This window comes from Channa argus, chromosome 13 (assembly GCF_033026475.1).
Source record: "Channa argus isolate prfri chromosome 13, Channa argus male v1.0, whole genome shotgun sequence".
Lineage (NCBI taxonomy): Eukaryota > Metazoa > Chordata > Actinopteri > Anabantiformes > Channidae > Channa > Channa argus.
In genome coordinates this window covers 16328163-16345257 of record NC_090209.1, presented here as the reverse complement: position 1 = coordinate 16345257, position 17095 = coordinate 16328163, and the positions used below count along the sequence as shown (strand labels likewise).

The 17095-nt window shown below is 37.9% G+C and overlaps 1 protein-coding gene across 5 annotated transcripts in view; it reads right to left on the bottom strand.

Annotated features, from left to right (window-relative positions):
* cntn3a.1 (contactin 3a, tandem duplicate 1) overlaps positions 1-17095 on the bottom strand; it is a 66123-nt gene that overhangs the window by 27482 nt on the left and 21546 nt on the right. For all 5 annotated transcript variants that reach the window (XR_010916355.1, XM_067527039.1, XM_067527038.1 and 2 more), the window contains exons 5-8: positions 11668-11763; positions 3523-3726; positions 2605-2707; positions 2168-2352 (exon numbers count right to left, since the gene is read on the bottom strand). Coding sequence is in view for 4 of the 5 variants with exons in the window: in XM_067527039.1 (XP_067383140.1) it covers positions 2168-2352; positions 2605-2707; positions 3523-3726; positions 11668-11763 (588 nt within the window). In the remaining variant the exon portion in view is untranslated. The remainder of the gene's footprint in view (positions 1-2167; positions 2353-2604; positions 2708-3522; positions 3727-11667; positions 11764-17095) is intronic.

Sequence of the window (17095 nt, the reverse complement as noted above, 5' to 3'; positions counted from 1 at the left end):
CTCACAATGAATTAGTTGTAGTTTTTATATTTTTTGCAAGTTATATTTTCCTTTTTGCCATTTCAAACAAAAAAAAATCTATAGAAAAAAATGCCTCCATATTTATGCTGGTGGTCCTGCGGTCACATAACTAGCACCTTATCTCCAGCGACACTGTAGGAAGATTTATGGTCCTTGTGAAGTACACCTACAAATAGAGAGAGGGTCAAGGAGATTGAGGTAGCTGCTTCCCTGGCTGTGCCATTTTGATAATGCAATAATCTTAATATTGCAAGTCTTTTAGCCATAATGTGCTCAGTGGAGTCCAAAAGGGGATCAAAGTTTTGTTTTGGGGAAGTTGGACATATCGAGTCCACAGCATTTACTGTTTAAAAAGTGTTTCAAATTCATGAAACCATTAGATTGCAGAAAAAAAATGTCTGGAAGTGTAAAGATAAGAATGTGTTTCAGAATGAATGGCAGTGTTTCTTGCTGATTATTTCTTTTTGTATTTGCTGTCTTTGGTAACAGTGCGGCATACATTGCCTGGAGTGCATTTAACTAAGTAAGAACAAATTCTGCCTCGTTCAATTAATATTTAAAAAGCTTAAAGGAAAAAATAAAAATAACACAGCCCCACATGAGTTGAGATAATATTTTGTTATCACAAAACATACTCTATGTTCTTTTCATGAAAAGAAATCGCATAATAAATATATACAGAAATGAGAAAGCAGTAATGAATTGAAAATGCGTCACTATATAGAATATAAATAGTGCATGACACCCTTTTATGAATATTACAAATGAGACTGCCAGAGAAAACATAATGGAAGCGAAGAAATGATGTGAGCAGCTTCCATACAAAGTCAATCTGACTGTGTGTGAGCCCATTCAAATGCCATCAATTGCTAAACTATGATCTAATTTCATAAATCTCCTGGAACTACAGAAGGACAATTAGGTGGAAGAGAATTTGAAAGAGAGGCCATCCCGTTATTGTTCCTTTGCCCACATTGGATGGGAGTCACAAACACTACATCCCCATATTGATTCTCCTATTCTTCCATAGATTTGATGGATGTCCCACAAGCTCCTGTCTATGGAGTTTAAAATGAGATTACAGATTTTTATCACCTGGCGACCAGCCAGTCTGTGAGGCTTTGAGATGAGACGAGACATAAATCGTTCAAGGAGAAACATGCAACATACAACTACAGTAGAGAAAATGTGTTGAGGCAACATACTACCTAGACAGTGATAGCTTAAAGTTACGTTTTTTCCCCCTTGTTTACAAAATGACCATAATATCATTATACCATTTTCAAATGTTTTAGAACCTCTCAGTCATCAAGTCCCATTAGATGCTACCCAACTCTATTAGTCGCTTCTCTTTAAAGTAAAACATGTTCAATTCTGAGCCTGCCTACAGGTACTGCGAACATTTCATCTTACCCACAGGTCATACAAAAAAACCTGTATTATCATATCAAAGGCATCCTCCTTCACAGGGAAGAAAAATCTGGAGTTGATGATTTCAGTCAAGCCCAACCCTACAGAGCCTTGTGGGAACATATCATCAATGCATAAACAGCAAAATAATGGAGGGGGAAACCATAAAAATTCTTCATCAAGGGCTATTAAAAGCCTTCTCGGAATATAAGCCACAAGTCCAGTGTTGGTTGGGGAAAAAAAAAAAATTATAAAAAAAAAAATTCACCTCTTCCTGAAAGGTGATATAAATCTGTGTGCACTGCAGCCTGGTGTTAGCTGCTGGCACAATAAAAAGCTTGTCAAGAATGACCTACTAGTAATAGGTTAATTTACAACCCCATTCCAACTATATGATGCAGTTATATATATAGGATCTAATAAAAGCTACAGATTGCACGACAACAAATAAAACTTTTTGTTACATTCACACCAAAGCTACACTTTTATTCTGTACGATTTTCTACCAGGATTGGGGCTAGTGAGCCTTTGAAGCTATAAATCAATGGGTTGAAAATTTGGTAAAAGTCTGTAAGTGTGTGTGATACATTAGATTCAAGATTCAACCAACTTTACTGATCCCATAGGAAAATTGTGTAAGACAACTGACAGGTCGACAGCTTTAGACACATTTCTGTTTCAAGAGGTGTGAGGTAAATTTGAGGTTGAAATCAGCTTAAACCCTCCTTCCACTCACCATAGAAAGACAGCTTTCCTCTAACTGAGTTTCTTCCTCTGCTGTTTTCAGCCACACATTCATATGCTCCTGCATCTTCCTGTTGGAAGTAGGGGATCTCTAAAACGCCACTGGCTTTATTTATGTCCACTTTTCTGCCAAAAGAAGCTCCATCCACTCTTCTCCAGCTGATGGTGGGCACTGGGCTAAAGGCAGGAAATAGAACAAACAACAAGGCCACACAGTGAAAATACTACCAAAAATGGTGGCCTAGTTAAATACACATTCTGTAGATAAGTATCATGTGGCGACCCTGAACGCACGGGATAAGCCAAAAGGACAAAAAAACAAACTATATGGCACTGTCAGCATTCACACGTTACGATGCAGCTCAGATTGGCAGAATAAACTAATAGTGTAGCTATGGCTGTGATCTAATGATACACAGTGACACTTACTTTCCAAGTGCAAAACATTCCAGTTTAACTGTGGAGCTCTTAGCGACAGGGACAACTTCGGGGAACTGCACTTCAATCTTTGGCTCGTATTCGCCCATCACACCTGCAAAGAGAAATATAGAATATACGCCATGAATTCAAGAAGAGTCACAAGCAAGCAGTATTATAAGAAAGTTTAGGTCGTGCCTGTGTTAGCTAAAAGAAACAACACCATGTCAGCACAAACAGTCTGAGGACTCCATTTTCTAACCACTTTTGGGATTTTGATTTAAATAAGAAAAACATTTTCTATACAGTATATTACACTCCAGCCTTGCACTGGTGGCCTACATTGGCAATGACACTACACAAACATCTTACAAAATCATCTTTTATCCACATGAAAGGAATCAGATGAAATAGTGCTGTTGCTTGTTGCCTTGTTAGGTCGAAACCAGTCCTCTCAGGGTTCTGTTTTCTAAACCAAGCCAAATAAAAGTCATTTGCAAAGAAAAACTTTAAATATTTGATCAGGTAGCCTGTTTTATTCGGAGATTGACCACCCTTTTTTTAACACCACACAGCCTACTCGCATAACACACAGAGTGGTGTTTACGTTTGCAGAAACATCTTCATCCAAGCATAATAGTACACGGTACACACTATCTAGACAACTAAAAGTTTCATTTTGTACGCCAAGCCACTGACATTAATGAGCTATTGATCATTCAGTTTGCTGGTAACAGATAACCAGCAGCTGGCAGAAATCGATGTTCTCCAGCTAAACCTTCCGCCACTTAAAACCTGTTGTCTTGCTTTAGCTAATTAAAGTGACAGCAGTTGCAATTTGAAAGCTGCACTGTATTGAATTTCAGCTTCTAAACAAAGACCACTCAGGAGCTGACCAAGTCAGGGGTGGGGTGGGGGGGAATACCTTACCATCAACACGCAGCACTAGAGGAGTTGGCGGTCCTTGAACACTGGTTTTGGTGACTGTGTTGGTGACTACACAAGTGTAATTGCCAACATCAGAGGGCTCCACTTTGGCAATGTAGAGATTGCCAGTCTTCTGGGACACAAATCGTCTTATGTCCTGGACAACAAATGACGGGTACTCATTGAAGATCCATGTGAAGGTAAGCTCTGTGAAGAAAGTCAGGAATAATCAATTTCAACACACAGGGCCTGCGTCAAAAACATGTGCTGCATTAAATATTACCTACAGTTTACAGTCATGTGCAAAAGTTAGTTTTTTTCTGCAATAACATAAAAAAAAACAAAACAAGGGATTGTAACGACTCTTATTATTAGCCAAATACAAACCCAGACAGAAAACAACATACAGTACAGCTTTTTTTCACAGTGCCATTTATTTAACAAAAATTAAGACAATAAGAAAAATAAACATGTGGGGTACATCCCCATAATTTAACAGCTTGTAGATCAGCCTTTAGCAGTAATAACTTGAAATAATTGCTTCCTGTATGACTTTATTCGTTTCTCACATTGTTGTGGAGGAATTTTGGCCCATTCTTCTTTACGGAGTAGCTTTAGTTCATTAAAGTTTTCTTGGCATTCACTTATGCACAGCTCTCCTAAGGTCCCTCCACAGCGTTTTAATCGGGTTAAGATCTGGACTTTGACTAGGGGTTGGTTGGGGTGGTTTTCGCTAAACATGGCACTTTGCATTAAGGCCAAACAAGTTGACTTGGGCCTCATGTGTCCATTGGACATTGTTCCAGAGGTCTTGTGGTTTGTTCGGATGCAGTTTTGCAAACCTCAGATTCACTTTCATGTTCTTTTTAGACAGACTACCAACAGTACAAAACAAACCAAAAGATACTACTACTTCTATATTACTTTAGTCTTCCATTACTATTTTATGTCAGCACAAATAGATGGACAGTAAAATAATGCATATATTGTTATTTGTCTGAGGTTGTATTTGCCAAATACTAAGAGATGCTATGATCAGATGATTTGTATTAAATAATACACACACACACACACACGATAATACCATAGAAATAAATACGGGGTTCTAACTTTTGCACATGACTGTACAGATAATGTGTGCTTCATCAGCAGTGCTATCACTTGGGTTGGAGTGGATGTCTTCAGGGATATAGCAATTACCGGATTGAAGTGAGTGCCAGCCTTCCATGATTAAAAACACAATTCATAAGTGAAGAGCGATTAATCTTATTCACTGTTGGATAGATGCCCTTAATATGGCAAAATTCACAGGTTTACTATGTGGAATACTAATGCTGAGAGTATAGATGATTGCTTTTCAGGGATGTACAGTATATTTTTACAACCATAGCACAGGCCATGTTTACGCAGACAACAGGACTTCACCTTCACCATCATCACTTTCACAAGGCAGAGGTCCTGACACTGCAGTATTAAAACATGCAAAGTTGTCCAGCAGAACAGTTGAACACAGCTCAACTACTGCTGCAACCCAATGCTGCACCCTCCACGAAATGCACTGACCAATAGAGTACATGCCAGCACACCGTGTTTCAGTATCTGAAAAGGCTTAAAACGAATGCATGAGGTACTAGATGTGACAAGCATTGTTTAAAAAGAACAACTGAGCTACAGGAACTCACCTAGTGTAAATTAGGCTTAGAATAAAACAAGTGTGTTATTGTACTACCACTGCATGATTACATGACTTCCTGCTTTATTACATGCTCCTTCTTTTATCTACCTTATGTTTTATGCCTCTTCTTGGATTTATTACTTAATCAGAATTTATTTAAAAACTGAGTCAGTGGTTATACATAAAAAAAACAAAAACAAAACAAACAAACAAAAAAAAAACCCAGCAAGCATTTCCCATTGTGGCTGTCATGTAGCAGCAGAGGACCTTAAATCAAACCTGAAAAAGCAGCTCCTGCATAAAAACTGTATAATGCCCAATAAAACCAATGTATTACAGATCATGTTATTCAGTATGGTACCACATAGGTTACTATTCATCATCGATGAGAACAACTTTCAGTGAAAGACTCCCAGTACTATCAACCAAATGGAGTGTAGTCAGAGAGGCTTTGGATTAACAATCAGTAACATTATAAAAAGGAATGATAGTGTTTTGACATATTGACACAAGGATAGATTGCTCTGGACCATATTGCATCCCTGTCCCAAAAGCAATCTTGGCCGTTGGTAAAAACTTGTCTAAGCGATGACTCGGCACTACAGTACAGGGAATAATTGAGACGTGATTTGGACACTCATCTACTGACTCAGTATTCTTCACTTCTGCCCTTTAGGGGGCAAAAGGATGTGTGGGCTCTGACATATTACTGCAAACCTTGAAAATCACAGAGGGACATATAATCTTGAAAATGTGTAAAGTGTGTCTGAAGATGCTCCTTGCAGAGTGAATGTAACCCATACACATGCCCTGCTTTTAAGTGTGTCATGTTCTGAAGATCTTAGGTGAATGCTGATGCTGTGTGTGCATGGAAGGTTACATTATAAGAACTGCAGCTGGTTTTAAATGCATATCCTTTTCAGTCCCTCCTGCCACTGACTGCATCCCTGTTTCCGTGACTTGTATCAAGCAGATCTTCTTAGCTTGATCCCACTCCCAGAGGGAACATCTATAATATCCTCCTTTCCCCTAAATAATATATTCCTGCTCTCATCCTGACAAGGGCATCTATAGTTAATGTCTTTGTTTGAAATGATACCTTTGAAAGGTGAAGGGCACAACAAATGGAACAACAGAAAAGGTTACTAATTGATTAATTAAAGATTCATGGTGGGGAAACAGGAAGCAGGAAATACTGCAGGAAGTGTATACAGCCATTGGTTGTATTTGATGATTTGACTTAAGAGCCTTCTGCAAATGCACAGTAATGGAATAATGCAATTGTGAGTGACAGTGAATGGCAGATTTTCATTGTGGTTCCATTTAGCCCCTGTATAATGAACAGGCAGCATCAATTCCCCCTTAATGATCTGAGAGGAAAGAAGAGAAATGTAACATGACAGACCAAGGACACACTGAATCCAGAGTGGGTTTAGTGTGTATGGTATCAAAGAAAAGTACAGATTAAGAAAGAAGTCTTGTCAAAGTTCCTTAGACAGTTACTGCCATTAACCAGGGAAATAATACCTATCTGTATTCATAACGCATAACAAGTACACTCTATGAAATGACTCAGGTCACGCAAATGGGAAAAATCCCTGCAAGCTATGTGTTGTTACTTGTGAGCGAGCAGCACACCCCCCCCTCCTTTTTTTCTTTTTTCTTTTCTTTTTTTTTTTTTTTAGGGTAAATGCACTGGATCGAGAGAACAAGTGATTTCAGCCTGGAGTAAATCAAAAAGGCCCGTTTCCATTAGTAAAAGGAGGTCAGATGCATTGGATCCTGGATTAGCCATAGTCATTCAGTCCCTGTCAAGACAAACGACTGACACATACTGACATCAAATGCAATGTAGTTACCGCCTAGTGGACGGATGTTAATGTAGCTTCTCTAGGACATTTCACAATATTTTGGTCATTCTTTAAGTGTAACTTCAAACTGCTTTACTGTTTTAGAGCACCCTGACCACACCAAACTACTTCCTGCACATGTCTTAAGGGTTTTGAGGGATCATTAAAATGAAATAATGGCTTCCTGAATCATGCATGGGATACTGAAATCCTTTATAGGGGAGATGAGGCAGATCCTGGTCTAAGGCTGCAATGTGCTGATCATGAATTATGTCCTGTCACCCTTTATGAGAGCAAGCTTCTCAATTTTCTCAACATTGCGAGAGTCTAGTTAAATGCCAGTCACAATATTCTTTGTCTTAAATGTGCAGCAATTCATTCAGTGCTATAAATACAGAACAGGATACCATTGCCTGCATTTGTCATACATTACTAATGTTTCCAAGGAATTCTTGTCAATTTTTATTTTTCCAGCCCACTTATAAAAATATTCATCTATAATATCTATAATAAAATATTCATCTATCCTCTAACATAAAAAAAGACACCATTATAATACAACTGCTTTTTACATTAGTAGTCATTTCATTATTTGTCACTGTTTGCACTTAAAAAGAACAGTAATTAAAAATGATCAAATATAGTATATCCATTAATTTTTCTAGTCTAAATGAGTGGCTGAATAAGGATAAGAACAGGGGCCTGTGACATGAGTCAGTGTGTTAACATGAAGCTAATTCTAGCAGGATACTACCATAGCAAATGTGGTAAGGCTAGCCTTTCTTTAAAGATGAGATGTCATAATTTTTAAGATTAATTCAAAATTATACGTCAACATTAACATTTCCATCAATAATAATGTAATTTATGATGACAGCTGTCACAAACATTGTCATAAAATGAATCACTGCAATCACTGTGCTAAGTGTCTTAAAAAAAAAAAAGAGTTATTATCCACCACAACAGGAAGGACTAAAGCCAGTGCCTGGGTGTATTTGATATTTGGAAAACAATGCAGAAGCAAAGTGATTTTTTACAAAATTAGCAATTCATCATCATTTATCTAAATACAATTGCTGTTGACAGTTAGAGAGTATTGCTAATACACAAAGGACTTTGAACATCTACAGTATGTATTTGATATTAAAGTCACTCTGAAGAGAAACATACAGCTCTGTCCGTCGCAGGTTATGGCTCCGTCAGCAGGACAACTTAAAATAAAATAAATAATTTAACTGACCACTATGGAAAAGAGGCGCCTCTCAAAGCTGGGAGAAGTGGAGCAGTTTGCTCCAAAAAAAAAAAAAAAAAAAGTTCAGGGTATCAACATTTTTAGCCAAGTCTGTAACAGTGTGAGTTACTGACAACAACCCCTCCAGGACTCTAATCCCAAAAGATCACCGTCATGTCAGAGGGTCTAAAGGGTGTTTGGAGTAAATAAAAAGGAGTATGTTTCAGGAACAAATGACAGACGAAATGAACATGAATTATTGAAGGGAGTAGTTGCATAAATCTACATTTCTCTGAAGACAAAAACAGGAAGACCCAGATATCATGTCTGCAATAATTTTGTCAAATATTTGCTCCAACATACTGTGGCATCTATCTTGGTAAACATTTGTCAAATGTAATGTTGTCAAATATGCAAGATCATTGTCACAACAAGGCAGCTAAAGTTCTTCAATATCTGAAGTCGGGTATCTCTCTTATATTGTGTTACGAAAACTACATTCTAAAGAAACTTTTTAAAAAAATATAATTTAAATAAAATGGTGTCCTTGATTCCCCTTATTTGACACAACCATTGCAAGGCATACGATATAAAAACTCCTGCTGGCTTAACAATTTGTTAACTAAACAGTAACAAAAATATTTAGCCACCACAAAAGAATACCGGCACTGGCACTTACATGGCATGTAAGTTTCTCAGAGGGGTGAAGCTTCCATCTAATGTTAAAGCAAGTAAGAAGGGATTCACCATTAGATACAGTATGTTACTGTGCACATTAGGCACTTTCAGACTAAACATTCCCAGGGACAGAGGTCTAGGGTCTAGTCCCTTGGAATCTTTCTCCAGAACTACATTTCTTCAAGGACATTTTTTCTAAAGGGATGTAAGCGTGCTGACGGTCGGTATAAATTTATGCAGTCTTATAACAATCTGTGGCCAGTCCACAGACCTTTATCCAATACGCCTTTATCCAGTCTGTTTTTTCAGCTTTCCCTTTAGGACAACTGCCAGCATTTCCCGCACTACAATCAAGAGCCAACGGTAAATTATCCCAGGAATGACAGAGGACACTGACCGGATGGTCCTTTCAGGAGCTGGGCTGTAGGCTGCTGTGATCACCACTGTCTCACCTGGCAGGGCAAATCATAAGTTGGATGTTTTTTTTGTTTTTGTTTTTGCACACTTGGAAAGTACAGCCCAACATTCATGACAAAGCTGCTGTTTTTAGTTGGCTGGAGTGTGTTGGCATTTGGACACCTTGCACCAAGGAAGTGTCTCAAAAACAGACATTACAATGATAAAACTGCCAAATCTAAATATATGGCTCACCATACCAGCTTTTCTTGTCAACACAAGGTGAGATGCCTCATTATAACTCCTACTGAGTAAAGCTCTGCAAATGTAGGGCTACTGTTGGGTTTGAAAGTCACTGGTTTTTAAAAACACCTCAACCTAGTCTCATTGCAGCAATTGAAAAGCTTTAGTAAAGCTTTACTAAAGTAAACATAATTTAGACTTGGGTGCTTCTCAAAAACACATAAAATAATATCGACAGAAAGTCATTTTGTTGTTATTATGACTGGAAAAAAATCACATTATTAAAATATTAATTTCATGCATTATATATATGTATGTGTGTGTGTGTGTGTGTGTGTTAATAAAAACAAAACAAAAAGTATAACATACGTACAATGTAAACATTTTATATGAACACTTCTTACTATCACTTGTGGTTTGTAATAATATACTATTTAAATTCACATAATGAATTCTGTAAAGAGTCCAAATTTAATAAAATAATTTTTAAATTCAAGAGCCAAGGTGTCCATTTTTTCTACTGATTATTTAGACAAGAGAGTTTTGTGCCTGTCCTTTTATTTGTCCTTTGTTACATGAATTACTTTATGGTTAATGAATTTGAATGTAAATGTTGAATGTGTCGCATTTTATGCCCCGTGCTTTATTTATAGATTTTGCAGCAGACAGACAGAGAGAGATAGCACTGACTATACTCTGGGGGAACAGAGTAAATTTAGTCATAAATTTATATAATTAGCACAATATGCACAAAGTAATGAGCAACCATGATGATTCAATTCCTCCAGTTCTTGGTGTTTTTTCCAGCATAGCCGTGGTGGTCTACTAGCTGGTCCACCAGCTAAACCAGCACCAGCATCCTGTTTAGGGTTGCAGTGGGTGTGGAGCCTCTCCCAATTACCATACGCCAAAAGGCAGGGTACACCCTGAACAGGTCTCCAGTCCATCTCAGGCCACCTAGTACTATCTTTGTTCTGCAATGCATTTTGTCAAATACATTGTTCCTGTGCTGTGGTGTAAGAGACTGAAAATAAAATGGTGAATTGCTTTCAGTCATACTCTTGGAATGTGCTTGAAATAAGAATGTCTGGCTTTGACAAACCAGTTTTGTACTGGTCGTTGATCAAACTGCTTTACGACTCTCGTCATTTTAATTTGAAGCATTAAGGTCATCAGAACTAGTGACAAAACCTCATCAAGTTAATCGACAAAATGCTTGAAATTAGTGAGGTGCTAACACAGTAAGCCTGGTAAGAGGAAATATCTAACTCAAATAAAAGCAAGCATCTATGGCCTTAATTTACGAGAAATGATCTTACTAGTACACTTTTGCAGTGTACTAGTAAAAGCAGTAGCATAATAGAGACCTGGTTCTACATACCACTGAAACTGTCAAATGAAAGTAATAAGACAATTTGGTGTAAGCCTGGAAATACTAACTGTAAAAATACTATCACTGCACTCTTTAAAGTAATGGCTGAAAGCTCCTCTCCCCTATGTCCCTGCTGTGCACAGTCTGTTACAGTACATCCAGATTCTCCAAGAGTAGAGAATTACATTTAGTGTTGGTGGCTGGTAGAGCAAAAAGCCCATCTTCAGACGCTGGTATAGTAGTTAATAGCACTGAATGCTAACTTCCACAGATAATGTCATGGATGCAAATGGCTGATGTGAAGCGAACAAAGCACCTTTAGAGAGAAGCTCCATTACTCAGCCTGGCAGGGCCCCAGCCACAGAAAGCCTCTCTAGTCTGCATGCCAAGTTTTTTACTTCAGCACCAATGAAACTCAGGCTGACAGACCAGAGTGTCCCAAAGTGAAAATGACTCAATCTACCAACCTCAAGAACACAAACAAACAGCCAGCAGATCTGAGGGGAGAGAGCACAAACATGACTTCCACTTTGTGCAGGTAAACAGAGAGTAGATGAGGAATCAGAGTGGAAATACCAAACTATGGTGTGTGAAACTGATGGTAACACTTCACCGAAACAGAGTATTTGTTGATCAGCAGCACACCAGACTGTTTGTGAAAGGAACAGATTAAAATGTTTATTTTCAGATAAGTCAGCCTTACCTCCAGTGTGGGGTGGTGGGCCACACAGTAAAACCACTCCTTGGCCTTCACGAACCCTCACTGGACTTCTTCGCTGTGTCTTGAAGTTCTCCAAGTCTGTTTACCACAACACAAAAGCAATAAAGCAAAATAATCACTTTATTCTTCACAAAAGCCATAAGCACACAGGAAGCAAACAGGACATGTCTACTTGTTTACAGAGATTAAAATGCACTACAAATCACATCTTTTCATATCTGGGTAAAGCAAAGCTACTGACCACAGAGAACAGTGCGATATGATGCAGAACTTGTGCATATTCTCATGAAACACTGATGCTATGTTTGCATAAATGCAGACGTGGTGCTGCAAAGTCCTAAACACTGACTGGAGCAGAAAGCAATTCCTGAAGTATAAGTCACACATGAGCAAATTTAATTGGAACTGTGTATTGTTATCACTTTTTGTGTTTCATCCACTGCACACAGACCAGCAACAATTAAATGACTGAGACTGAAACATCATTTGTATGGAGACCAATTGCTTGTTGACAACCTACTGAGAGAAAGCAAATAGAGACGGCAATCCTTAAACACTCTGCCTTTTCTTGCCTGCTGTTGCTCTTGGAGATATCGCAGGAGGTACAGCCAAATATGTGGCTGCCATTAAATGACATAATCAAGACTGAATTTAAAAAAAACAGACAGAAAGAATTCAAAATTGACACCTCCCGTGCACCAGAACACCAGGATGAGCTTCTGAATAATAAATATAGTACGTGATCTTTGCAGACCTTGTGAGTAATGAAAAATTGCATCCAGCAAAGGAGGATTACATTATCGCTATTGAAAGCAGCTTTGGTTGTTGGTCCACAAATGATTTAGCAGGAAGCTTCTGCCTGACTTCACAAATAATTAGGAGATCATTAAGTTCTTTTCATATTTGGTGCAGATTGTGTGGATGCTTCAGTGGCCAATTCTCAATCTGTGTAATCCATGGATAACACACAAATAATATACAGCCTCTCTGATTCAGCTTTGTTTGGATCCCTCTGGACCAGTGAGACATCTATGAGATTTCACTAGATCTGTCAACACACATTTTTCTTTATGTACTTTGTGCTGTACAAGAAATATTTTTATAAATCAGTCATCTTTCAATTATCTCTTTTTTAAACTTAATTTATGTAAACTTATTGTTGATTTCAGATCATAAGTACTATTATCTAGAGTTTTAAATTATAAAAATTTTCTTTTTCCTTTATTTTAATCTGAACTCAAAAACTTTGACACTGTTGCTCATGTTATTTTTATTTTTTCCCATGTACTTATCCAGCAGATTAAAAATGAGACTAAGCATCTACTGCCATGCCAGCATACTGTGACAGACATACTGTATAAGCTTTGTGAACAGGATAATCAGCTTTCTGAAAATACATTAAACTATTCTGTAGCTGCCACTACCTGCTGAGTCACTACATCGTAGTAGCTGCAAAGGCAAGGGATTCTGAATGGTTTCATGTTGCGAATCGTTGGGTTTCACTTAATATTCTGCACATCCAAATGCTGATAAGAAAAAACAAAAACACTATCTACAGTAGGCTGCTGTTGTTTAAGACTTGCTGCAGAAAACATTTGGCCGACTGTTACCAACCAACCACTTTGTACTGTATGCAGAGTATGTGTGTTTTAAAAGAGGTCTCTTTTTATGACTGCTTCCATGTACCTCCGATATCTTCTGAGTCATGGTTGTTCCAAAGTTGCACAGGCTGACATTGCAAATGTGATTAGATTATTCACTCAGCACTAATTGACAAGGCCAAACACTTTCAATAGAGTAGTCAGCTGTTGGAAAACCCAACATCTAAGATCATACTTTATACATGCTTCAACTGTGCTTGTTCGATGGCAACTGAACTCGCTTGAAAGTCTTGAAGACATTTCATCTGAGTTTCATTTTTGTTCTACTTGGCATGAGAGAACTGCATCTATCCAGAAGCAGTTCAGTCATTCACACACCATATAACCCTAACAACGCACGCAATGGTTGGGTGGGACAGTGACCCACAGATGAAATCAATGACCCACAAAGTGTCAATGATTAACAACTCCACATAGTTTAAAATCCTGATGACCCTGCACCTTTAGTTAAGGCTGGAATATACTTTATGCAGAGGATCACAAGCAAGCTCATTGTGGGTGAGGGCTCACTGTCTGCAACATTCAGTGTGTTCATACTTAGGCAAGCCCCACTTTACCTCCCATTGCTACTCTCAGACACTAGACCGCCGTGCCTTGGATGAGTCTACAGCAACTCAGAGCTGCTGTAGAAGCAGGTGAAGTCAGACATTACAGTTCTTTGTCAGTTGTGTGAACACAATGTACATGTGCCAAGTTTTGTTTATTTCATGTTGTTATGCTCAGTACAAAAAAACGGTAGATTATCTCATCATCTGTGCCTGTTGAAGGAAGTGGAGACACAAGTCCTTGAGTCCGTGTTTCCCCCAACTAATAAGCTTATGAGCCAACAAAGAGGAACATGCTAGCAAAGTGTTGAGTTTTTTTGAATGGAGAGACGTGTCTATTGCTATTCAAAAACCTTTGGTAATCACCAAGCTCATCAACAGCTGGATGGCTTTTTCTCTGTACCTTAAAAATGTGGGGTAGTTGTGATGGATATTTCCTCTATTTGATGTAAAAGTAACACTACATATTAGGTCTGCTTAATTCAGCTATTTCTGCTTTTCTTGCACCTTCATGTATGGGTGTTTGGTCCTTATTCCTTTCCTACAGTACTCACTGGTTTTTGTGAAATCAGGTTCACACAGTTGAAAATATCACTACTGCTAAACTCCCACTGAGAGTGAAGCTGTCCTGATCAATATTCCTTTGGATTATGGTTGAGCTTAAATGAGCTAGATACACTAAAAGCCAACTATGCCTGACAACACAAGCTGTTCTGCGCCGCATGGATCATCTTATCAAGCCTATCACGGGCTTCTCCAAGCCAGGGTTCAGGCATTTTGGAGTTCTTCTTCATTGCTACGCACTACCATCAATAAAAGGCAATTGTAGAGAAGAAAACTGAATGTTGGAGTATTTTCCATAATTTGTAATTTGTTACATTTATCATCTCTCCACTAGAAAAAATACCCCAAAAAATAATTGAAAACTTTCAAATTGCTTTTAATTGCTATAGTACTTGAGAGTTTTTTTAATTCTTCTGTCTTTTAAAAAGCACTGTACTGCACTATGTCTGATGCTAGCTGACCAGTTCAGGCAGATCTTGATATAATCTATTATTATTATTTAATAATTTGCATTTTTTTCCTGAAAAGAAGAAACATGTTGTTACCATAACCACTATACAATTCAATGTAAAATACAAAAGTTAAATTGTTGTCAGTACCAGCTATTATCGGCATCGGTTGTGCAGCCCAGCAAAAACTTAACTACTGTACCTTCAGTACCTACAACAGTGTGTAAAATTTAAATAAGTAGGCTTTATTCCAACTTTTTTGCAAACAGAATTGTAGACCAACCGCCTTATCTGTTAACCTACCAGCCCCTTTAAACAAACTTCACTATAAACCAGAAGTGCTTAATATATGGTTAGAGACTCTTAACGTTTTATTGCATTTGACTATACACAGTTTTTCATGACATTACCTGCAAATTATCATATGCTTTCTTAGAGTGCCTCATTATTGAAGCAATTTACGTAAATATTACCCAATAAATGTCTGATGGCTGTCTATCATTACTTTTTATTGCACACAATTTGCAAGATCTTCTGACATATTGTAAAACTGCAACTAAGAATTGTTCATTTGCTTGTGTATTTGGTAATCAAGTAAAAACCATAACCAGCTGGTGCTTCAGGTGGAAATGTATTATCAAATCCTAAAAGTCAAATGATAATGACAAAGTTATGCCAAACCATTAAAGAGTTATTAAAGAAAGAAATGTTAGACTGGTAGGTCATTCATTTATTCTGTAATGAATATATGCAACTAAACAAAAACCAAAAAGGCTTTAAACAGATTCATAAGAAGCACTGCACTTTTCTTAAAAATTGCCATATTAAAAATGGCCAAGGCTCTCAAATAGGTTCCAGTGAGTTAGTTGTGTCCCACCCAACTGTAATCACAAACCAAGAATATGAACCGTGGGGGAAAAAAAATAACTCACAAATGCCATAATGTAATTCAATTACAGAATAATTATGTCTAAAAAGGCATTATAATGCCAGTAAAAATCAGGAGTCTAAAGTCCTCTTATCTTTGTTTGCTTCTGGTCTTCCCATCCCTGTCCTCTCTTCAGAAGGAGGAAGAAGGAGCATCATGCAGTGAACCCCTAACAGTGAGTGACACATGACATTTGAGGAGCGATAATCATCAAAAGAGCTCAGTTATTTCTGGGCGCCATTGTTGGTGTCTCCTGACAATTACAATACTGTTGTCAAGTGCTGCATTCAGAAAATGTCGGCTGCCCTCCTTCCTAACCGATGATTTGATACCCAGATTGAGCACTTCACAGTGATGCCAAGAAACATCCCTTCCTCAGATGCTGCGAAGCTCAAAACACACTTAATTTTCACCGGAGGCAAAGCAACAAATGACGAGTTCAGAGCTAAAGGAAATGAGGGAGGAAAAAAAAAAAACAAGAGATAGAAATCTTGCAAAGTAATTGCACAGATAAGGCAGTTAGTTTAGACTGGAACCAGTAAGAAAAAAAAAATGGAAATGATGTGCAATTACAGGACAGAATTCAAAATGAGAAATCAATGGCACTGAGATATAAGGAAGTCACATGCTGCACTGCTTTCATAAATACAGCTATTTCACCCTTCATTAAACACTGTGGGACTCGTGTGCCTCTCTATAAGAAGCACTGCACCTAGGATGGAACATGTTCCTTCTTCAAGACAGTTATCCAATACACGTTCTTTGTATTGCAGGCTTGGATATGTGTTGTACACTGTTGAAAATCGCGTATCACCACAAATATCTAGCAGATTAGGAAACTCAGAATCAACAACCAACTAGATTATTTCTTCCTCTGCTCCCACCAGGTGACCACAACCTTTTAAACATTTAAGTCTGTATTGTCGACAAGATCGCGGATCTATGTACTTTTAGAGGTTTAAACCCCTACCAGATGGTAACAGGTTAACATAAACTGTTACATCATCCGTCTTTTAGAGGATTAAAAATCTAGGCTCAAAATCTATGTTATGGGACACCATTAGTTGACACAAGGCTAAGACATTGATCTTGTTCACCTTGGTCAGAAAGGAGGAATAGAATGCAAATATAAATGACATTTTTAACAAAGGCACAATGGTGTTTTTTTAATACTGAGAATGACCTAGGCTACCTGACTTGAGATTACCAGCTAGACTTTGCAGATCATCTTCATTAATAGCCTCTATCTTAGGCTGTGTGTCA